The 22,394-nt window shown below is 51.5% G+C and overlaps 2 protein-coding genes across 9 annotated transcripts in view; one reads left to right on the forward strand and one right to left on the reverse strand.

Annotated features, from left to right (window-relative positions):
- EPHX1 (epoxide hydrolase 1) overlaps positions 1-19,880 on the forward strand; it is a 35,342-nt gene extending 15,462 nt beyond the window's left edge. Inside the window, exons 2-9 of the mRNA XM_012459798.3 lie at positions 3,615-3,802; positions 6,911-7,091; positions 13,083-13,310; positions 13,624-13,753; positions 14,192-14,400; positions 16,710-16,818; positions 18,808-18,933; positions 19,471-19,880. Coding sequence (XP_012315221.2) covers positions 3,620-3,802; positions 6,911-7,091; positions 13,083-13,310; positions 13,624-13,753; positions 14,192-14,400; positions 16,710-16,818; positions 18,808-18,933; positions 19,471-19,672 — 1,368 coding nt within the window. The 5' untranslated portion in view covers positions 3,615-3,619 and the 3' untranslated portion in view covers positions 19,673-19,880. The remainder of the gene's footprint in view (positions 1-3,614; positions 3,803-6,910; positions 7,092-13,082; positions 13,311-13,623; positions 13,754-14,191; positions 14,401-16,709; positions 16,819-18,807; positions 18,934-19,470) is intronic.
- The window catches only part of TMEM63A (transmembrane protein 63A), a 36,167-nt gene continuing 33,630 nt past the window's right edge, over positions 19,858-22,394 (reverse strand). For 6 of the 8 annotated variants that reach the window (XM_012459792.3, XM_012459789.3, XM_064383562.1 and 3 more), the window contains 2 exons: positions 21,354-21,527; positions 19,858-21,252 (listed from right to left, as the gene is read on the reverse strand). In XM_012459792.3, coding sequence (XP_012315215.2) covers positions 21,360-21,527 — 168 coding nt within the window. In that variant the 3' untranslated portion in view covers positions 19,858-21,252; positions 21,354-21,359. Of the gene's footprint in view, positions 21,253-21,353; positions 21,528-22,394 lie in introns of those variants that run through there. The other 2 variants (XM_064383565.1, XM_064383564.1) reach the window with 1 other exon arrangement.

A 22,394-nucleotide genomic window follows, 5' to 3' on the forward strand; every position in this document is an offset into this window, starting at 1 on the left:
CAGACGCAGGCATGGAGCCTTGGTCCGTGTGTCCTCCCCAGGATGGGTTCCTTGGGGTCGGGCTGGTGAAAGTGAGTGTCGCCCGAAGCAAGGAGAAGGACTGTTCATGCGGGAACCCAAGGTGGCAGTCGACACCTGCTGTCACACCAGGCTAATCTAGAACATCTTTCTTGGGTGCATTAAATACCTGCTATTAAATAAAGGGCTGTGACTAGGTGGCAAAGTAACACCCTGAAGTAGACCAGAGGCTGTAAGGCGCCATCCTTGAGCCAAGTACTAATATTCTTGTTACTTAATTAGAATGTAACATCACGTTTTAAAATTTCTCCTTGAATCTGTCACTTTGCCCTCCTCTTCCTGGGCGATACCCAGGGCAGTGCTGGTGGGGGCCATCATAATGCCCCTTGTCCCAGATTCCCTTTTAGATGGGACTCAGCGCTGATCATTTCAGCACTTATCTCTGGGGTCAACGTGGTTCAGTTTGCTCTGTGAAGGCCAGGGGAGATAACCACGCCGTGCACACGTGAGATTGGCTGAGTCAGCAGGACTGTGCAATTGTCAAAAGGCCTGCACCCTGCCCTGCCTCTCCCACAGGCCCCTAGAGCATTGCCAGGTGCAGAGCTCCACAGCTCTCCTTCCCAAGGAGTGATCAGAAGGTGAGAACGCAGAGCCCCGGTGGACAGGTAAAAGCACTGGGATCTTTCTGCCCAGAAAAGGGAAAGTTGCATGTTTATATCCCAGAGGGAAGTGACAGAACTTCCTCTGGGCTGAAGTTCAGGTAAGGAGCGTGGTTTGTAAAGCTGACTGGGAAGGGTGATCCCTCTTTATTGTTCATTATGCTTGCAGCCTCCTTGGCAACATCGTGCAAAATGTGTCTCACTAGCTTCTGGTGCTTATGCAGTTGGCACAAGCATTGGTGGAGCTCCTCACTGTGCTGAGGCAGTGACCAGGGCTGGGCACTGGGGGTCAAGGCAGTGACCAGGACGGGCATAGCCCTGCCTTCCCAAACTGTGTTTTATTGTGGTGGGATCTGGCGGCCCTGTGAAGTGTGTTCAGCTGCTCCTGCTGCTGGGGGTTCTGCTCTCTGCCTTCCGCTGCCTCCCACGCGCTCTCCATGTGTGTCCTAGCCCCTAACCCCTAGTCCTGCTTTCCATGTCGCAGGGGCTCGTAGCTGACATTTCCCCATCTTCTTAAAGGGCAGGATTTCCTGGCAGAGACATAAGGTCTTTCTGGAAATGAAAGAAGCTGATGCATGTGTTTTCTTTTCTGAATTCCTTAAAATAAGAGGAATTCATTTCCAGCTATTCCCTGCCTTGCTTTTATTGTGGGAGTGCTGGTCCCAGCTGCCCATCTGATCGGCTGACATATACAGGGTACTTGGGACCCAGGCACTATTGCTCCTTGGGATTGAAAGATGAAAGCCATAGGGCCGGGCGCGGTGGCTCATGCCTGTAATCCCCGCACTTTGGGAGGCCAAGATGGGCAGATAACCTGAGGTCAGGTGTTTGAGACCAGCCTGGCCAACATGGTAAAATCCCATCTCTACTAAAAATACAAAAATTAGCAGGAGATGGTGGTACGCACCTGTAATCACAGCTACTCAGGAGACTGAGGCACAAGCATTTCTTGAACCTAGAGGCAGAAGTTGCAGTGAGCTGAGATCGTACCACTGTACTCTTTGAGACTCTGTCTCAAGAAAAAAAAAAAAAGAAAGGAATGAAAGGCACAACCTGACTTGGCTGCAGACGGAACATGCATCAACACATCCCCTGCGTCTCCATCAGGGATAGTGAAGGCCTACCCCCAGCACATGGTGGACTGAGTAAATGTTGATCAGTGAGGCCTTGAGGCACTTCAGAGTTTCACAACCCATAGAGGGAGATGTATTGGAAGTTCAAGTGTGGACACCTGGGCATGGTCCCAGGAAGAAGGCTGTAGTGAGTTCTAAGAAGTGTGCTGGTGACTATGAGAGATGGGGGTGGAGGTTCCTCTCTTGAAAGCTGTCTCGATAATCACATGTGGGGTGATAAGGGCTCTGGTCCAGGGGAGGGGTCTAGGCATAGAGGGGGCTGAATCTGATGGCATCAGGACTTGGCGATGGGGTGTGGGGGCAGAATCGGAGATGACTTCAGTGCCTGAGGGTGGAAACTGGGAGATCACTGGGATCACTGACAGAAATGGGGAGCTGGGGGGTGCTAGGCCAATTTTCCTGATTAGATTTCCTACCGAACCGCAGGAGTAAGGTGAGAGCCATCGCCCCGGGTGGGTTTCTGTTGGGAGCTCTATCTCTGGACCACTGTGGACAAGTATTTCTTAGAACAACCCCCAGTGGCCCAATTGTAGGTTTAGAGGGGCAGCTCTTGACAGGAGCAAACGCCAGGTCCTCTGCAACCCCCCCAGCAGAGTCCCAAACATGTGATGTATAGCCAGTGGAGGCCATGAAAGTGGTGGGGTTCCCAGCAGGGACCGGCTCCTGCCTTGGGTTTCCAAGACAGAGTCAGGGGTGCTGCTTCGGGGTGGTCTGTGGGGGCCTCATCTAAGACACGATGCTTTCTCCTCCGCCTGGGTCCTACCTGCACTGCATCCGGCACAACCTCCTCTAACTCAGGCATGAGGACGGCCCACATATTCATGCAGGTTACTCTGAACAACAAGAGCCTGTGAGTTACTTCCCTGGGAATGAGGAAAATGAGGAACTAGATAACAATGCCGGCCTTGTATCTGCCTGATAGTGCTTTGCCAAGACTAAGCTTTCTTCCCCTTCTGAGCAGAACAGAAACTGGAGTCAGACAAATGGGAATTAAAACACAACTGAGTTGATATGAAGTGTAATAGGCAACTCTGTGGACACAGAAAGTAGATTAGAGGCTGCTTAGGACCTAGCGTGGAGTGGGGCAGTAAGGGGCCATAGCTGAAGGCTGTGGAGTTTCTTTGTGCTGATGAAATGTTCCACAGTTGACTGGTTGCACATGGCTGTGAACATCCTAAAAACCAGTGGAGTGCACACTTTAAACAGGCGAATTGTACGGTATACGAATCGTGTTTCAATAAAGCTCTTACACACGGAGCTAAGATGTGTGGCCGTGGCTGGGCTTCCCACAGTGCCCCCCCCCACCCCAAACTGAACTTACTGTCCCAGCACTCGGGCCTGCCCATTACTCTTTGTCTTCCCTGAGGACAAGCCCCTCTCCAAGAGGGACAGAGCAGGGGCCATGGGCCACCACTCAGGAAAGGCGCTCCTCTCCCCCGGGTGAGGGAGGCCAGAGGGCATGGACAGAGCCTTTTCAGTCATGCAAAAAACATGGGGCCTCAGAAATGCAGCTCCCAAAACCCCCTACCCAGGGCCATGCAGAAGCCAACCCAGGTTCTTATTTTCCCAGGATGATGAACAGTTTCCAAAGCTTAGTATGATTGTGGGTGATATGTCTCATGGCCTGTTGTTTTCCCACTTTTCTGTATCTCATATATATATATACTTAGGTCAAATGTAAATAAAATCAGGGACGGGGTTGGAGTGCAGCAGGAAAGAGCCTGCTGGTGGGAATCGGAGTCTCTGGGCTGTCGGGCCAGGCTGGGTGGGCTCTCTTGCTGATGGCCTCCCCCTGGTCTTGCAGGAGCCATGTGGCTAGAAATCATCCTCACCTCAGTGCTGGGCTTTGCCATCTACTGGTTCATCTCCCGGGACAAAGAGGAAACTTTGCCACTTGAAGATGGGTGGTGGGGGCCGGGCACAAGGCTGGCAGCCAGGGAGGACGAGAGCATCCGCCCTTTCAAGGTGGAAACGTCAGATGAGGAGATCCACGTAAGGCACCTTGGGCCAGGCCTGGGTGGGCAGTGGGGAGGGTTCGGAGACTGGGGTTGGGTCTCAGGCCAGGGGCAGGAGGGGCAGGGGATTGGGAGTGTGTTTCAGTCTGCTCTTCCCCTGCTGACCACGTGCAGGTTGCTTTGGAGAGATGTGCTCAGCCCTCCCACTTCTTCGCTACCCTAGGCCCAGCAGCTCAATCAGGGGAGGGGGTGCCAGCAGACCCAGTTACCTGCATCGAAAGTCACAGAAAGCAACCGTCATCACCTCCTCTATGCTGCCTGAAGCTTTGGGAGTGGGGTTGTGGGAAAAGTGAGCAGGTTCCCTTTGGGGGTGGGGCAGGGGTGGGAAGCACTGAGAAGGCAGGGATGGTGCTGGTTAGGCACCGGCTGTGTGTCAGCCTATCCTGGTCACATTCGGTCCCTGCGGTGATCCTGCGGGGTGAGGACTGTTGTTCCCATCCTGCAGCTGCAGAAACTGAAGCTCAGGGGTATAAAGCAGCTGGTTCAAGGTGGCCTAGCTAACAAGTGGAAGAATTTAAAGTCAGGTCTAACCCCAAAGCCACTGCCCCTCCTCTGCACAGGGATAGAGAAAGGAAGGAGGTGATGGGGCAGGTGGGGTGACCTGAGAATGCAGCCCTGGGGAGGAGCAAGGTTTGAGTGGGGACCAGGAGGGTAGGCAGTCCTGGCATAGCCCTGCCAGTCCTTTCTTTCATTCTGTGGATTTTGAGCACCTACTCTGTGCAGGCCCACTGAGTGCTTGGGAAAAGAGAGAGCCCCTTCTGTCCAACAGTATACAGTCCAGTGGATGAGAAAAGGAATGTGCACAAAGAAAAGTGGACTAAAAGATGAATAAGGATGGGCCTGGTGTGGTGGCTGACGCCTGTAATCCCAGCACTTTGGTAGGCCAAGACGGGTGGATCACCTGAAATCAGGAGTTCAAGACCAGCCTGGCCAACATGGTGAAACCCCATCTCTACTAAAAATACAAAAAATTAGCCAGCATGGTGGTGGGCATCTATAATAATCCCACCTACTCCAGAGGCTGAGGCAGGAGAATCCCTTGAGCCCAGGAGGCAGAGGCTGCAGTGAGTTGAAATCACACCAATGCACTCCAGCCTGGGCAACAAGAGCAAAACTCCGTTTCAGAAAAAAAAGATGCGTAAGGATAAGTATCACAAAAAGCATGGATAAAAAGTCCTGACAGTTCCAAGGAGGAGGGGATTTAAAAGCAGAGGCTGGCTAAACCCAAGAGAAACCAGGCTGAGGCTGGCTGGGTGGGACTTGCTTGCAGCAGCCTTGCTATTTAAAGCTGAGGCTGAGCCCTGAGGAAAACTCCTTTCGGGAATCAGTCTCCTAAGGAAGTCTAAGGTTTCTAAAATCTGTTTGGAAGTAACTAAAGCACTCGGGAAGAAGCCTGGGAATGGTGACACTTGAGAGCTCCATGAGCTGATATGAACTTCCTCCCGCTGGGGCTGGTCTTTTAGCCTAATGAGACTTGCCCATGAGACTTGCACCCAATCTCTTGGAGTGCAATTTTTGTTTTTTGTTTTCGTTTTTCTTTTTTTTTTTTGGGAGACAGGGTCTTGCTCTGTCACCCAGGCTGGAAGTGCAATGGTGTGATCTTGGCTCACTGACACCTCTGCCTCCCAGGTTCAAGCAATTCTCCTCCCTCAGCCTCCCGAGTAGGTGGGATTACAGGCACCCGCCACCATGCCTGGCTAATTTTTTTTTTTTTTTGAGACAGGGTCTCACTATGTTGCCCAGACTGGAGTGCAGTGGCTATTCAGAGGTGGGATCCCACTACTGATCAGCACGGGGGTTTTGACCTGCTCCATTTCCGACCTGGGCCAGTTCACCCCTCCTTAGGCAACCTGGTAGTCCCCCGCTCCCGGGAGGTCACCATATTGATGCAGAACTTAGTGCGGACACCCGATCGGCACAGCACACTACAGCCCAGAACTTCTGGACTCAAGCAATCCTCCCACCTCAGCCTCTCCTGAGTAGCTGGGACTACAGGCATGTGCCACTGCACCCAGCTAATTTTTGTATTTTTAGTAGAGACAGGGTTTCACCATCTTGGCCAGGCTGGTCTTGAACTCCTGACTTCAAGTGATCCACCTGCCTCGGTCTCCCAAAGTGCTGGGATTACAGGTGTTAGCCACCACACTGGGCCTGGTCTAATTTTTTATCCCAACTGAGTTATAATGTATCATTCACTGTTACATATCACAGGTCAGCAAACCATGGCCCATAGACCAAATGTAACCTGTACCTGTTTTTGCACAGCCCCATGCCAAGAATAGTGCTTACCTCTTTAAATAGCAGAAAAACATCAAAAGAATAGTTTGTGACATGTGAAAGTTATGTGGGAGTCAGATTTCAGTGTCCGTAAATAAAGTTTTATTGGAATGCACCACTCCTATTCATCTGTGCATTGGCTGTGGCTGCTTTCACACTAGGAAGACAGTAAAATCGTTGCAGCCTGCAAAGCCTAAAATATTTACTACCTGTCCCTTTACAGAAAAAGCTTGCCAACTCCTGCCATAGAGAAGCCTGAGCAAATTAAACATGAGTATTATTTATATACTTAAAGAATAAAAGATGGGCTCAGCTCAGTGGCTCATGCCTGTAATCCCACCACTTTGGGAGGCCAAGCCAGACAGATCACTTGAAGCCAGGAGTTAGAGACCAGCTTGGCCAACATGGCAAAACCCCATCTCTACTGAAAATGCAAAAATTAGCTAGGCATGGTAGTGCAGCCTGTAATCCCAGCTAATCTGGAAGCTGAGGCAAAAATTGCTTGAACCTGGGAGGTGGAGGTTGCAGTGAGCTGAGATCGCACCACTGCACTCCAGCCTAGGCAACAGAGTGACACCCTGTCTCCAAAAAAAAAAAAAAGAAAAATGCAAAGTCTGCAGTGAAGAAGGAAGAAGGGAAGAACGCATCCGCTTTGGGACTAGCCAGTGATGTGGGAAACTGCTTTGCTGCTACCATAGTGCAGTGTCTTGTGGCTGCAGGGTTTGCTGTGTTTTCTGGAAACAAACTTTTCTCTTGTGTTCTGCCCTATCCATCCCTCTCTCCTTGGGGGTCCCACATTTTGCTCTAGGACTTACACCAGAGGATCGATAAGTTCCGTTTCACCCCAGCTTTGGAGGACAGCTGCTTCCACTATGGCTTCAACTCCAACTATCTGAAGAAAGTCATCTCCTACTGGCGGAATGAATTTGACTGGAAGAAGCAGGTGGAGATTCTCAACAGATACCCTCACTTCAAGACTAAGATTGAAGGTATGTTTGCAAAACGCCAGCCACAGAGGGATGTGTGTCATGAGAACAGCCTTCTTGCACAATGACTTAGAGTCAGATAAAGTTGGGGAGATTCAGAACCAAATTACAGGTCACTGCGATGTACTTATAAATTGTAACCTAACTAAATGCAAAAATATTGCAGTCACAACAAATCTGTCCATCTTTAGAGCTAGGCAGGAATACATATGTGTAATTTAAAAACCAAAGAAATACAGCATCCAGTCCAATGATGTTACAGTCTTTGAGAGGAAGGATGGAGATAAGATTTAGCCCTGGGCAGGGCCCTGGTCAGCTCAACCCATTCTTGGAGTTTTGGAGTCCATGACATCATGACTGTTCAACGATGCTCATCCTGTCAGTCAAGATCCTATGAAATGCTGACCTGTCTGTCTGCATCTCTAAGCCTCATGTCCCAACTGTATCACAGGTTGTCACACAATGTCACCAGGAAGGGAAGGTATCTTTCAGAATTTTCTTGGGAAGGTAACCCCAGGATTATTGGGATGAAGTAATAGTTTCCTTAGTGAAAAAGCATTTTTCTAACCCCAGAAAGATTTAGAATCAAATATGGGCCAGGTGCTGTGGCTCACACCTATAATCCCAGCACTTTGGGAGGCCGAGGCAGGCAGATCACCTGAGGTCAGGAATTCGAAACCAGCCTGGCCAACACGGTGAAACCCTGTCTCTACTAAAGATACAAAAATTAGGTGGTGGCAGACACCTGTAATCCCAGCTACTTGGGAGGCTGAGGCAGGAGAATTGCTTGAACCTGAGAGGCAGAGGTTGCAGTGAGCCAAGATCGCGCCACTCTAGCCTGGGCCTTGGAGTGAGACCCTGTCTCAAAAACAAACAAAAATATGGAAATGCTTTTTTAGAAAATCAAACCCATACTATTAATTTTAAAATTTTTATTTATTTTTAATTTTAGTCAAATGGACATAACATAAAATTTACCATCTTAACCACCTTAAGATATATTTCAATAGCATTAAGTATGTTCACATTGTTATATAACCGTCACCATCATCCATCTTCGGAACTTTTTCATCTTCCCAGACTGAAACTCTGTACTTATTAAATGCTAACTCCCCGTTCTTCCCTCCCCTAGCCCTTGGCGACCACCACTCTTTCTGTCTCTATGAATTTGACTACTCAAGTAGTGGATAGAAATGGAATTATACAGTATTTGTCTTTTTATGTTTATAGCTTATTTGACTAAGCATACTCTCCTCAGCACTGATATTCATCCACATTGTAGCATGTGTCAGAATGTCCTTCCTTCTTTTGGCTGAAGAATATTCCATTGTATGGATGAGCCACATTTGGCTTATCCATTGTCTATCGAGGGACACTTGGCAATGGTGACTCATGCTGCTGTGAACATGGGTGTACAAATGTCTCTTCCAGACTCTGCTCTCGGCTGGGCGCAGTGGCTCATGCCTGTAATCCAGCACTTTGGGAGGCTGAAGTGGGCGGATCACCTGAGGTCAGGAGTTTGGGACCATCCTGGCCAACATAGTGAAACCTCATCTCTACTAAAAATACAAAAATTAGCCGGACTTGGTGGCGCATGTCTGTAGTCCCAGCTACTTGGGAGGCTGAGGCAGGAGAATTGCTTGAACCTGGGAAACGGAGGTTACAGTGAGTCGAGATCGCGCCATTGCACTCCAGCCTGGGTAACAAGAGTTAAACTCCCTCTCAAAAAAAAAAAAAAAATGTCTTGACCAGGCGTGGTGGCTCATGCCTGTAATCCCAACACTTTGGGAGGCTGAGGTAGGAGGAGGCCAGGAGTTTGAGGCTAGCATAGGCAACAGCGAGACCCTCTCTCTATTTTTAAGAAGTCTTCATTTAAAAAATTCAAATATTTAAAATGTAAAAAGCACACAAGGGAATACAGTGAGAAGCAGCTCCGTCTTGCCCCCGAGCCGGCCAGTGGCAGCTGTGTTTTACTCGTGCGTCCTGGGAGAGCCAGTGCATCCACAAGTGTGGATGTGTATTTTTTCTCTAATTTAAAACTCGAATGACAATGTGGTAGAATTTGAATTAAAAAGAATCTCACATCATGCAGTGTGTTCTAAGGGAGATAAGATCACCTACTAAAATAAACTTTAGAATGGGAGTACATTTAGCAACATAGAAGGACACCCAGGATATATTGTTAAGTTTTAAAAAAATGAGTTTCCAAAATAGAATGTATGTATGGTTCTATTTTTGTTAAAAGTTATGTTCTCTAAGTCTTTTTTAAAAGTCTAAAGAGACATGGCACCTCAGCGGAGTGTGGGTCCCACGTGGGATCCTGGAGCAGAAAATGGACAATTAGGGGTAAAACTAAAGAAATCTGGCTAATATTTTGTTGTGTGTAGATACCAGTATTATCCAGGCTTTAAGAAAAAGGAAATTGGCCAGGCGCAGTGGCTCACACCTATAATCCCAGCACTTTGGGAGGCCGAGGCCGAGGCAGGTGGATCTTCCAGAGATAAAGACCATCCTGGCTAACATGGTGAAACCCCATCTCTACTAAAAATACAAAAAATTAACCAGGCGTGGTGACACACACCTGTATTCCCAGCTATTCGGGAGGCTGAGGCAGGAGAATCACTTGAATCTGGGAGGTGGAGATTGCAGTGAGCCGAGATCACGCCACTGCACTCCAGCCTGGGAGACAACAGCAAGACTCTGTCTCAAAAATAAAAAGTGGAAATCCTGGCTGGGCATGGTGGCTCACACCAGTAATCCCAGCACTTTGAGAGGCCAAGGTGGGAGGATGGCTTGAGCCCAGGAGTTTGAGACAGACCAGCCTGGGCAACATAGCGAGACCCAATCTCTACAAAAAAAAAATAACAAAAATAAGCCAGACATGGTGTTGTCCACCTGTAGTCCCAGCTACTTGGGAGGCTGAAGTGGGAGAATCGCTTGAGCCTGGGAGGTTGAGGCTACCCGTGAACTGTGATTGTGCCACTGCACTTCAGCCTGGGCCACACAGTGAGACCTCATCTCTAACAAAAGAAAAAAAAAGGAATTCCTGCAATGTGTGACAACATGGATAAAATGAGGAAATAATGCTAGGTAAAATAAGCCAAGCATAGAAGGACGAATACCACAGGATTCCACCTGTATGAGGAATCTGAAATAGTCAAACTCACAGAAGCAGAGAGTAGAAGGGTGGCTGTCGGGGCTGGGGAAGAGGGGAAACAGCGCTGCTGATGGCGTGTGGAGTTTCAGTCCTGCCAGCCGCATGTGTCCTAGAGACGTGCTGTACAGCAGAGCGCCATCGGTGTTGGGCACTCACCAATCTGTTAAAATCCATATTAAGTGTTATCGCCATATAATAAAAAGTTTAGGCTGGGCACGGTGGCTCACACCTATAATCCCAGCACTTTGCAAGGCCGAGGCAGGTGGATCACCTGAGGTCAGGAGTCCAAGACCAGCCTGGTCAACATGGTGAAACCCTGTCTCTACAAAAAATACAAAAATTAGCCAGGTGTGGTGGCGTGTGCCTGTAATCCCAGCTACTTAGGAGGCTGAGGCAGGAGAATTGCTTGAACCCGGGAGGCAGAGGCTGCAGTGAGCCAAGATTGGCACCACTGAACTCCAGCCTGGGCGACAGAGCGAGACTCCATCTCAAAAAAAAAAAAAATGCTTAAACACTAAGGAAATCAGACTATGGACTTTATAGTTAATAATATCTCAGTCCTAGTTGTTCATTAATTGTAATAAATGTACCATGCTAACATAAAATGTTAATAATAGAGGAAACCTGGTGGGTGTGAGGTATATGGGAGTTTTCTGGACTCTGCAGTTTTTCAGCAAATCTAAACCTGTTCCAAAATACAGTTTAGACAGACAACACCATGTTGTCTTCAGAGAGTGGGATTCCATGTGAATCTTCCCCCTTTGGCTTATCTGTGTTTTCTAAGTTTCCTACAGTAAACGTACTATTTGTATATAATTTTTTTAACAACAGAGCAGAACATTAGCTAGACCACGCTGACTGCGCCAGCCCTGGTGGCAGAGGGTTCCGGCCATGGCAGCCGCCCTCACTGTGAGTGCCATGAGGGCCCAGGTGCTGTCCAGGGCACTGGCCTGGGAAGGGGCTGCTCTCTTTTGATATGCAGAGGCCCAAGTCAGTCCAGAGGAGACTAGAATCCGTTCACTTGCCCTTGGCTATGATGATGTTTCCAGCATTGCACTTAGAAAAAGAAATCTTCCACTTTATTTATCCTATTTTTTTGAGATGGAGTCTTGCTCTGTTACCCAGGTTGGAGTGCAGTGGTGTGATCTTGGCTCAATGCAACCTTCGATTCCAGGTTCAAGCGATTCTCCTGCCTCAGCCCTCCGAGTAGCTGGGATTACAGTCGCCCACCACCACACCTGGCTAATTTTTGCATTTTTAGTAGAGATGGTGTTTCGCCATGTTGGCCAGGCTGGGCTGGAACTCCTGACCTCAGGCGATCTGCCCGCCTCGGCTTCCCAAAGTGCTGGGATTACAGGCGCAAGCCACCACATCGGACCCAAAAGTCTTCCACTTTAAAGAAAAGGTTATTTTATAATTAGAAAAAGATAACATATTGTCAATGTGTATGAAAAAAATTATGTATTTAATACCTGTTCGTTGTAGAAAAATTGGAAAGTACCAAAAACTCAAAGAGAAAGTAAAAGCACCGGAATCTACTGCTCAAGGAGATAAGCTTTTTACATTCTTTTTTTTTTTTTTTTTTGTGAGATGGAGTCTTGCTCTGTCACTCGGGCTAGAGTGCAATGGCGTGATCTCAGCTCACTGCAACTTCCACCTCCGAGGTTCAAGCGATTCTCCTGCCTCAGCCTCCTGAGTAGTTGGGATTACAGGCATCCACCACCGCACCTGGCTAATTTTTGTATTTTTAGTAGAGATTTTTAGTATTTTTCACCATCTTGGCCAGGCTGCTCTCAAACTCCTGAAGTCATGATCCACCTGCCTTGGCCTCCCAAAGTGTTGGGTGGGGTTACAGGCATGAGCCACCGTGCCTGGCTGCTTTTTAGTCTTGGAGTTTATCCTCTTTTAAAGTTCACCAATACATGGTATAACTAGAGTATACGCATACATGACTTTTTATAAAAGCTGGGTCACATAATGGATGTGACTTGATAATTTGCTTTTACCTCCCAGAAATATCTACTGATCTGTTTTCTTTTCTTTGCTTTTTTTTTTTTAAGACAGAGTCTTGCTCTGTCACCAGGCTGGAGTGCAGTGGCACAATCTCAGCTCACTGCAACCTCCGCCTCCTGGATTCAAGTGATTCTTCCGCCTCAGCCTCTCAAGTAGCTGGGACCAGAGGCACGTGCCACCACGCCCAGCTAATTTTTTGTATTTTTAGTAGAGACAGGGTTTCAACACGTTGGCCAGGATGGTCTCGATCTCTTGACCTCGTGATCCACCCGCCTCAGCCTCCAAAAGTGCTGGGATTACAGGTGTGAGCCACCGCGCCCGGCCTACTGATCTGTTTTCTATGTTAAATACATATACATCTTCACTGTCCATTTAAATGACTGTATTGTACTCCAGTACACTGTCAAGCTATAATCTACTTGATTAATCCTGTATTGCTAGATATACGGGGCTTTTCTCCCTACCCCCCAAATTTTAAATTATTGAACAAGTATTTATGGAGCCCTGCTGTGGGCCAGGAGCTGTCCTGAGCCCTGGGAACCCAGCAGTGCCTGCACAGACCTGGCCCTGCGTCAGGGGGCATCTCTGAGGAAACTGGGAGGTGGTCATGTAGCTCCCTTGCAGGGAAGCCTGAGTGAGGAGATTGGTGCATCTGGAGCCAGTGTGAGTGTGAAACCAGTGTCAGCCATGATTACTGTCATCAGTACCATGGCGGGGGGCACTAAGGGTGGCATTACTCAATATCCAGGCTCTAGGGGGTGCCAGAGCCTGACTGCACAGGGTCTTCTTTCTCCCCCCACCCTGACTGTGCTTTGTTCCTCCAGGGCTGGACATCCACTTCATCCATGTGAAGCCCCGCCAGCTGCCCGCAGGCCGCACCCCGAAGCCCTTGCTGATGGTGCACGGCTGGCCTGGCTCTTTCTACGAGTTTTATAAGATTATCCCACTCCTGACTGACCCTAAGAACCATGGTCTGAGTGATGAGCACGTTTTTGAAGTCATCTGCCCTTCCATCCCTGGCTATGGCTTCTCAGAGGCATCCTCCAAGAAGGGTACGGGCTGCTAGAGGCTCCGTAACTGCCCCGTCCTCACCCAGGGTGGGCCAGGTGTTCCCACTAGGCTCTCCTTCCGGGAGGGTGAGCAGGGAGTTGGCCAGAGGAAGCTGGGAAAGGAGGGGCCTGAGAGGCCGGCCCCAGGCATACCGCCGTCAGGGCTGGAGACGCCACCCCTCCGGGATTCCTTCTTGCCTCAGAGCTCTCCTCATCGCCACCTGGGGGGAGGCAGGCCTGAGAAATTTCATAGAACACCCAGAGGGCCCAAGGAACAACCTGCCTGTGACTCTGTGCCTTTCCCCATCACGGCCAGGGTTCAACACGGTGGCCACCGCCAGGATCTTTTACAAGCTAATGCTGCGACTGGGCTTCCAGGAATTCTACATTCAAGGCGGGGACTGGGGGTCCCTGATCTGCACCAATATGGCCCAGCTGGTGCCCAGGTGAGGTCACTCACGGGCGTGGGGGGTGTGTGTCCTCTAAGAGGGGGACCTCTGGGCAGGTGAGGGGAGGGCACGTGTCCTGTCACTCAGCGGTGCCTGGGGCACGTTGACTTGGATTCTCCTGTCTATAATCCAGGGTAGCGGCTCTGGGCCAGGTTCCCAGGCAGAGAAGGCCTGTGAGAGGAGGGGAAGGTCAGGCACTAGACCTCTCTGCTGGACCAAGCTCTGGGACAGCCCTGAGCAGAACTCCCCAGAAACTGTGATTTTCCTCCAACCTCCCTCCCTCCAACTCCCGTGGCCTCCCCAGAGGGGCTGGTGCTGAAAGGGGCTGGTGCTGTGCTGGCTCAGCCCCAGGCCTGTTCCTCCTCCGCCACCTCTCCCCTCCCCCTCTCCTTGACACCAGCGGAGCCTCACCTGGGCCCCTCTCTCTGCCCTCAGCCACGTGAAAGGCCTGCACCTGAACATGTGTTTGGTGTTAAGCAACTTCTCCACCCTGACCCTTCTCCTGGGACGGCGTTTCGGGAGGTTTTTTGGCTACACCGAGAGGGACATGGAGCTGCTGTACCCCTTCAAGGAGAAGGTCTTCTACAGCATAATGAGGGAGAGCGGCTACATGCACATCCAGTGTACCAAGCCCGACACCGTGGGTGAGCGTGCTCGGGGAGCCCTGCCCACCACCAGCTTCACTGGGGTGGGGAGGCACCCTCGGGGGAATCTCACCACCCCACCCCAATGCTGCCCACAGGAGGAAGCCTCTTGTAAGAACCTCCCAGCTCTTTAGATCTTCAAACTGCATTTTCCTATAGAATCAAGAGGATGGACCCTCATGAGATCCCTAGGCCAATTTAGCAACTCTCTTTAGCTGACTCAGTATTCATAGTGGCTTTCACCCCTGATCCCCCACCCCTGAGTCTACATCCCACACTGAGAAGCAGGGGGATGGAGAGGGTGGGGTAGGAGAAGCCTGGGGGTGGGCAGCTCTGGGGCTGCAGGGGAGAGGGGAGAGAGTACCCTGGAGCCTTGGGGAAGAAGTTCCCAGGCAGTGGCTGGGCACGGAGGCTTATGTCTGTAATCCCAGCACTTGGGAGGCCAAGGCAGGCAGATCACCTCAGGTTGGGAGTTCGAGACCAGCCTGACCAACATGGAGAAACCCTGTCTCTACTAAAAATACAAAATTAGCCAGGTGTAGTGGCACGTGTCTGTAATCCCAGCTACTCGGAAGGCTGAGTCAGGAGAATCACCTGGGAGGCAGAGGTTGCGGTGAGCCGAGATCGTGCCATTGCATTCCAGCCTGGGCAAGAGCGAAACTCTATCTCAAAAAAAAAAAAAAAAAAGTTCCCAGGCAGTGAGGGAGGGTCCAGCAATCACGTCTGCCAGCAGGGTCCTGTTCAAGGACAATATTTTTTCAAAAAGATAAATTGATGAACCAGTAGAATTTTAACAAAAATTCAAAGACAAATAGGAACACTGAAATTAATTTGCTAACAGACACAAAACTTGTCAACATTCACAGAGTAATATCAATTAAATCTCTATGGGACAAAATTCACTGGCCTCTCTATGCACGAGAATCATTCCATTACACTCAGTTCTCTATAGTTCACAGAACTGCAAAGTAGCTCAACGACAAGGAAAGACGGGACCCCTATAGAATCCCATAAGTCCAGAAGGGTCTGCTGGTAACTCCCCAGATCCCATTCAGAAGACACCCAGCAATCGTCTTGCCCATTTCCAAGTTCTTTATGGTCTTCATGGCAATCCCATGCCCAGACACATCTGGCATCTCATAATCATCATAATGGCACTTTATAACACCAGTATTTTTCTCTGATTATAAAATACATGTTCATTGTCAAAAAGCTTAATAATGCAAAAAGTACAAAACATGAAAGACAATCTCATGTAACCTCTCCCCCTCCCCACACTCCCTCTCCTTCAAAAGAACTTGTGAACATTTTGGTGGCGGATTTTCACAAGGGAAGTACATCCATATCACCGACATGGCCCCAACACTCCAGATGCCCCTTGGGGCTCTCTTCCAGGCACTGTCCCCAGTCACCATGCTCTGACTTCTGACTGAGATGGTTTTGGTTGTACCTGTTTAACTCCTCCTATGAATGGAATCACAGAGTATGTACTTTTGAATCTGGCTTCTTTTGCTCAATGTTAAGTTTGTGAGATTCATCTATGTTGTTGTCACAGCCATTTTTTTTTTTTTTTTGAGACTGAGTCTCACTCTGTCACCCAGGCTGGAGTGCAGTGGCACGATCTCGGCTCACTGCAACCTCTGCCTTCTGGGTTCAAGCAATTCTCCTGCCTCAGTCTCCCAAGTAGCTGGGATTACAGGCACCCACCACCACACCTGGCTAATTTTTTGTATTTTTAGTAGGGAAGGGGTTTCACCGTGTTAGCCAGGCTGACCTCAGGTGATCCACACGCCTCAGCCTCCCAAAGTGCTGGTGTTAGAGGCATGAGCCACCATGCCCAGCCTGTCTCAGCCATTTTTAATGACTGCACAGTATTTTGGCTTATGAGTATATCAATATTTACTTGTAACTGCTCCCCTATTTTAGACCTTTGTAGGTGGCTTCTCATGTTTCATGAATCAGCACAGACTGAAGAACCCCACCTTTTTAAAAATAGCGCTTGTATATACTTCTCAGTGGGACCCCACCATATGCAGAGGCATGGACCCTTCAGTTTGAGGGAAGCTGAGCAGGCAGTGTGCAAAGCGCTGGGAGACAGTAGGAAAGCATCCTCCCTGTTTATCAGATGAGGAAGCCGAGGTAGAAAGTTGAGGAAGCGAGGCACATGAGCACCCAGGAGTTAGGGCAGGCCTGTGTTCAAACGTGGCTTCCTGCCCACAGCCCCGCCCCGTGTGGCCAGTGTCACACCTCACACCTGAAGCTCCAGCTCCCTGGTCCCCAGGCCTGAGTCTCCCTTCTCCCCACACCAGGCTGTGCTCTGAATGACTCTCCTGTGGGCCTGGCCGCCTATATCCTAGAGAAGTTTTCCACCTGGACCAATACGGAATTCCGATACCTGGAGGATGGAGGCCTGGAAAGGTGAGACCCCGGTCCCAGCAGCCACCCTCACCCTCCTCACCTCTTCATCCCCATGTCTGGTTGCTTTGCATGGGGTGCTCGGCAAATTGTTTCTATTGTTGGCTTTCTTACAAATCCTTACCCCGTGACTGAGGTAGCTGCATTTTGTGGGTGAGGAGGCCTGGTGAGTTGCTCCCAGCCTCACAGTGGGTGATCAGGACTAGGTGCAGGCTCACCTGCTTGGGCTGCTTTTGCTGACCAGGCCCCTCCGGGGATTAGGGAGCCCAGAGGGCAGTAGGTACCACATTATTGCCAAGAGCATCTGGGCTTTTCCTCCTAACTCCCTGGAGAGCCTGGCATCGGGGCCACATGACTGCATGTTCCAGGAGGTGGTCACAGAAAGACAGGGGAGGCTGTCACATCTCCCAGAACCTTAGAGGCTTATCCTCGACATGCCTGACTCCATGTCGGCTCTGTAGCCTGACTCAGCCTTCACCAAGGTCAGCTCTGACCCGCCCTTTCCAGGGCCCATCCCTTTATTCCTTCAGTGACACAGAGAGTGCTGGGGATGGGAAAGAGAGAGCAAAATGAGACTGAATCCCGCCTTGGAGGTAGGGATTCTGTCTTGACCATGCTCTAGCCCTATCACCTACAACAGTACCAGGTAATAGTGGGTGCCCAGTAAATAGATGTTGAATGAGCTTGGAAGATACATGCAAAGGACTGAAGTCCAGTGGAAGGAGAATTCTCTTTGTCTAAGTGGCAGAGAGGGGAAACAACCGGGAGAATGTATCCGATTTGGGCCTTGGAGGATGAGTAGGAGTTTGCTGGATGGAGGAGGGAAATTTAGGCAAAGAGAAAAGCAATAAAAATGCAGGGAAAGGGTGCTTGGAAAGGGTGACTTGTCGAGAGGTTGAAGCAGGTACGCTGGGGCCAGACCGCAAGCAAACTCATTCCTGCAGGCAGGTCCTCGCCTCCTCCAAGAGGCTCAGCAGGTCCTTTCTCTGGGATCTTCCTCTGGGATCTGTTTCCCCTACCCTACATTCAGCAGGACCCAGGAGTTGATGGAGCTCCTGCAGGACCACCTTGGCAAGGGGTGTGGCCTGCTCCTTGCACACAGATACCTGGAGCCGGATGTGAGGCCTCACCAGACTATCCCACTGGGCCACTCCTGCAGCTCTGGCTCCAGGTTACAGGGAGCAGCAAAGCCCTGAGCAGCGGGGGACAGGATATGACAACAGGAACACACTAGGGTGGAAATGGCGGTTGTAGTTTTCAAGCTGCGGGCAGAGCTGAAAGGGAGATGGAAGCACTTGGCCGACTTGCAGAAAGCCAGGTCACAGAGTTTACGTGTGTACTGTAACGAGCTTTCATTGACCAGTTTTCATTTTGCCACCAAAATGGCGTTGAAAAGGCTGTTCCCTTAATCTCTGTCCCTGCCCAACGCTGCTGTTGCTAGAGGCCAGGGTTTTAGAGAGGAAGGTGGGGTTGGGAGCGCCTGCTTTGGGAAGAGTGGAAGGTGGGCTGTGGAGTGTGCATCCTGGACCCAGGCTGCCTAGGTTTGGATTCTCCACTTAATAAGGAAAATGGAGATAGTAGTACCTATGTCCCATAGGCTGCTCAGAGGAAAACATGAATTAAATGAAGGTAAGGAGCTTAGAAGATGCTACCTGGTACGGGGTCACCCTATAGCTGGTGCCCTGAGCAGTTTCACGGTGCAGGGTTGAGGGGAGGGTAGGAGAGGTCAGCGGCAGGAGAGAGGGGATGGGTGTGTAGAGGCGAGGCAGGTGGGGGAGGGCCTTGGGGTAACAAGAGACACTTCAACTAAATGCATGCTCTCCAGTCTGATGCCAGGGGCGCAGCCTGCCTGTGACAAGAGGATACCACACACCTTGCATGAGGTCTCAGGGAAGAAGCCGTGTGGGCAGGGCCTGGCATGTACAGGACTGTCTGGCTGCCCTTTGTCACACAACTGCATCTGTCACTGAGAGGGGGGCCTTGTGTTCCCAGGAAGTTCTCCCTGGACGACCTGCTGACCAACATCATGCTCTACTGGACAACAGGAACCATCGTCTCCTCCCAGCGCTTCTACAAGGAGAACCTGGGACAGGGCTGGATGACCCAGAAGCATGAGCGGTGAGTCTGGCCGAGCTGAGAGCAGGGGACTCAGGCTGGGGGCAGGGGGTGGCCTGTCTTGAACTCCAGGAAGGGCATTTGGTGGTGGGATAAGTGTAACCCTGCCTGCAAGTGTCCCAGGGGCCCTTGGATAAGAACACTAAAGGTGGGGGTGTTTGGAGAAAACCTTTGTGGAGGGATCACATGCCTGGCTCCCAGGTGGCCCTTAGTGCCTCTCCCCAGTCCAGGATGCTGGTCTGGTGTGGCACTGATGGTTCTGGGATTTCTGAGTCTCACATGGAGGCCCTCAAAGGTGGGGAGTTAGAGGCTGTCCCATGTCCTTGCCTGTGTGGTCCTCCCAGAAGAGAGAGGGCCCTTAATGAGGGGAGGATAGTTGAGACCCTGAATCTGTCCTTTTCTCTATGGCTCCTTGTGGGTGGCCGGTTGATCTTGCCCCTCAGGCCCTTGAACCCTCTGCTGTGCAGGAAGGGAGGAGGGGGTTGGGGGAAGGTGCAGGGCCACAGCCTCATCCCTCCATGGGATCCCTGTCACTTCCAGGATGAAGGTCTACGTGCCCACTGGCTTCTCCGCCTTCCCTTCTGAGTTAATCCACACGCCTGAAAAGTGGGTAAGGCTCAAGTACCCGAAGCTCATCTCCTATTCCTACATGGCTCGTGGGGGCCACTTTGCGGCCTTTGAGGAGCCGGACCTGCTCGCCCAGGACATCCGCAAGTTCCTGTCGGTGCTGGAGCGGCAGTGACCTCCTCCCCGCCCCGGCCCCCAAGTACCCTCCAGGCTTTTCTTGGGGAAGATACCTTTTTTCTGAGGAATGAGTCTGCCTCCGTCCCCTGCCTGTGCTGGGAGCCCACACTCACCCCCTCACCCCTCCAAACTCACTCCCCAACCCCCCCACCCCATGTGGTAAGCAACATGGCCTTCCTTGATGATAAATGACTTTATTTCTAACAGCAGCTGGAACGCAGTGACGTGAGCGTACCCCAACCCCACAAGGGGCCCCTTGTCCAAGCAGAGCTGGCAGGCCCCTCCTTGCTGGCCAAGGCACGGGAGGCTGGCTGGGGATGAGGCTGCTGGCCAGGGCTATGCTGCACCCGACCCATGGCAAATGCCCCACCCCTTCCAGCGCCAGGGGGTGTGGAGCAGAGGCAGCACTGGCCGCACCACGGGGGCAAATCGGCGCCAAGAGGGTCCCCGAGTGATAAGGCCCAGGCCCACAAGACCAGCAGACAGGTTCAGGCAGGGCCTGCAGAGGCACCAAGGCCCTGGTCCAGCTGGGCTGCAGGGAGGCTGAACCTGCTCTTCCGCACCCCCTCCGGCCCCTACCGCACAGGCTTGCGCCTTGGTGCCCCCTGGAGACAGCAGGGAGGAGGCTTCTCAGGCAGAAGGTCAGTTACATCCCATCCCCAGGGATCCCCGGGAGATAGAAGAGGGACAGCCCCTCCTTCCTGCCAGAGCTGCAGCTCAAGGGCAGTGGGATGGCCTTGCACCCAGCCCAGGCACCCCCTCCTGTGTGCCGACCATGCTGTCCTTTCTGCCCTCCACCTTGGAGGGAGGGGGTGAGTGAGTGCTGCACAGAGCCTGCTGGAGATGCAGACTCACGCAGTCAGCCCCCAAGAGGTGGGAGAGGCTGGATCTTAACCGTGGTCTAATGGGCACTTTTTGAGTAGTCCTTGTCCCTGCCTGTGGGGTGACCCTGACCCAGCCAGAGTGTCCCCGACAACATGATACAAAAACACAGAACCCTAGCAGGATGCGGAGGTGTGTGCACAGCTGCAGGAGCACTGGCCGCCTCCCAGTCTGCTCCCCACAGCTCACTCCTACCCTTCCGAATCCAAGGCACACAGGGCCTGGGTGCAGCCTGGAGGGGCTGCCAGGCTGGGGACGGACTGGCCGTGGAGTGGGGAGCTGGACGCCCAGCCAGACCTCAGACTGGACTGCAGCATCTCTTTGGTTATCAGTTATGTGTGTGCCTACAGAGGGGTGGGCAGTGTGTGTGCTCAGAAGGGAGGAGGCCTTCCCCTGGTTACATCTCTCTCCATATATTCTCCTGGATTCATCAGTCTGGGGAGCAAAAGTCCACCACATGGTTTTGGCGATAAACCACTGGGGATGTTCCCCCAGCTGCAGAGCTGGAAGCTTGTGCCGGGGGGTAACTGGGGTGAGCAAGGGAGGGGAGAGGCCTGCAAGCACTCCGCTCACCATGGCTGGGACCAGAAAAGATCGGCACCCAATGGCTCAGCTGGGCAGTCCCAACACGTTCCCACTCAGCCAAGGGCCTGAGCCCCAGGCCATTCTGGTTGCATCTTTTCAGAGCAGAGGGACCTAAAACAGATGGGAAGAAGTCATGAACTTGAGAGTCAGGCTGCTTCACCTGTCTCCTCACCCCACAGGCTCCCCTGAGCCTGGCCCAGCTGGCAGCTCACCCGGCCTCAGGCCTCCTGGGGGGTAGCAGCCACATTGTCCACAGGGCTCTGGGCCGAGCACTGCCCCAGGAGAGTTCCGCTGATGTTGTGGATGGCACCATAGGTCTGCTGCTGCTGTGGGGACAGCGCCGTCCTCTCTGAGGCCAAGCCGTTCAGAATCCGAGGCACGTAGGGCTGTCAGCAAATGGATTCGTGCTTGGGTTGGGGCAGAGATGAGATTCCACACTGGATCCCTCCCCTCCTGCCCTTCTCCCAACAGGAGGACACAAACAGTGGCCATAAAGGACATATGAAGAAACAGCAACATTAATATAGGACATTAGGACCTAAAATATGCCACCTGCAGAATTTCCTAGCGGCCAGGGCAAAAGAGAAAGCACAACTACACAGTTCTCATGATCACAGAAGGAAGCACAGGCGGGCAGTTTCTCAGAAGAAACAGAACTTCCTGGCCCTGGATTCCAGGAGGATTTCTCACTTTATAGAACAAGTCTACCTATACAGGTGGGCTTCGATCGCTGCCCTGGGACCCCCAGGATGCTCAATGAATCTGTGTGAGTTTCATTTCCTCCCAATCCCAGCCTCCAGCCACTGACCCAGGGCACAGAGCCCTGCTCCAATCCTCCTGAGACCCTGGCTGAGGGCTTGACATTATCCACCTGTCCTGCATGTTCCCTGCCGGGCCAGCACAGCCACAGGTGTCTCTGGGTAATGAGTCTTTTTGAGGCCCTCCCTCTTTTGGGGCTTGTCCAAGGACAGACACTGATAGAAGAGCCTGAAACCTGGGAGGCAGCCACCAGAAAGAACCCTGCAGATGAGGTCAGCTCTGTCCTGGCCCCAGCTGTCAGGAAGGCCAGTGGTCACAGCTCTGGAACCCTGGGGCTCTGCTTTCCCTTCCCAGCCCCAGCCTAGGAGCAGGACCCTGGAGTCTACGTGCAGGGAGAACCAGGAAGGGAAGGAGCCCTGTGTCTTTCTTCCATTGGGGTCTTCCTCTGAAGCAGGCGCAGTGCTCATTTCTTGAATTCAGAGGAAGTCTGTCTG

Source organism: Aotus nancymaae, unplaced genomic scaffold (assembly GCF_030222135.1).
Source record: "Aotus nancymaae isolate 86718 unplaced genomic scaffold, 86718_ANA_hifiasm-v0.15.2.pri h1tg000032l_0, whole genome shotgun sequence".
NCBI lineage: Eukaryota > Metazoa > Chordata > Mammalia > Primates > Aotidae > Aotus > Aotus nancymaae.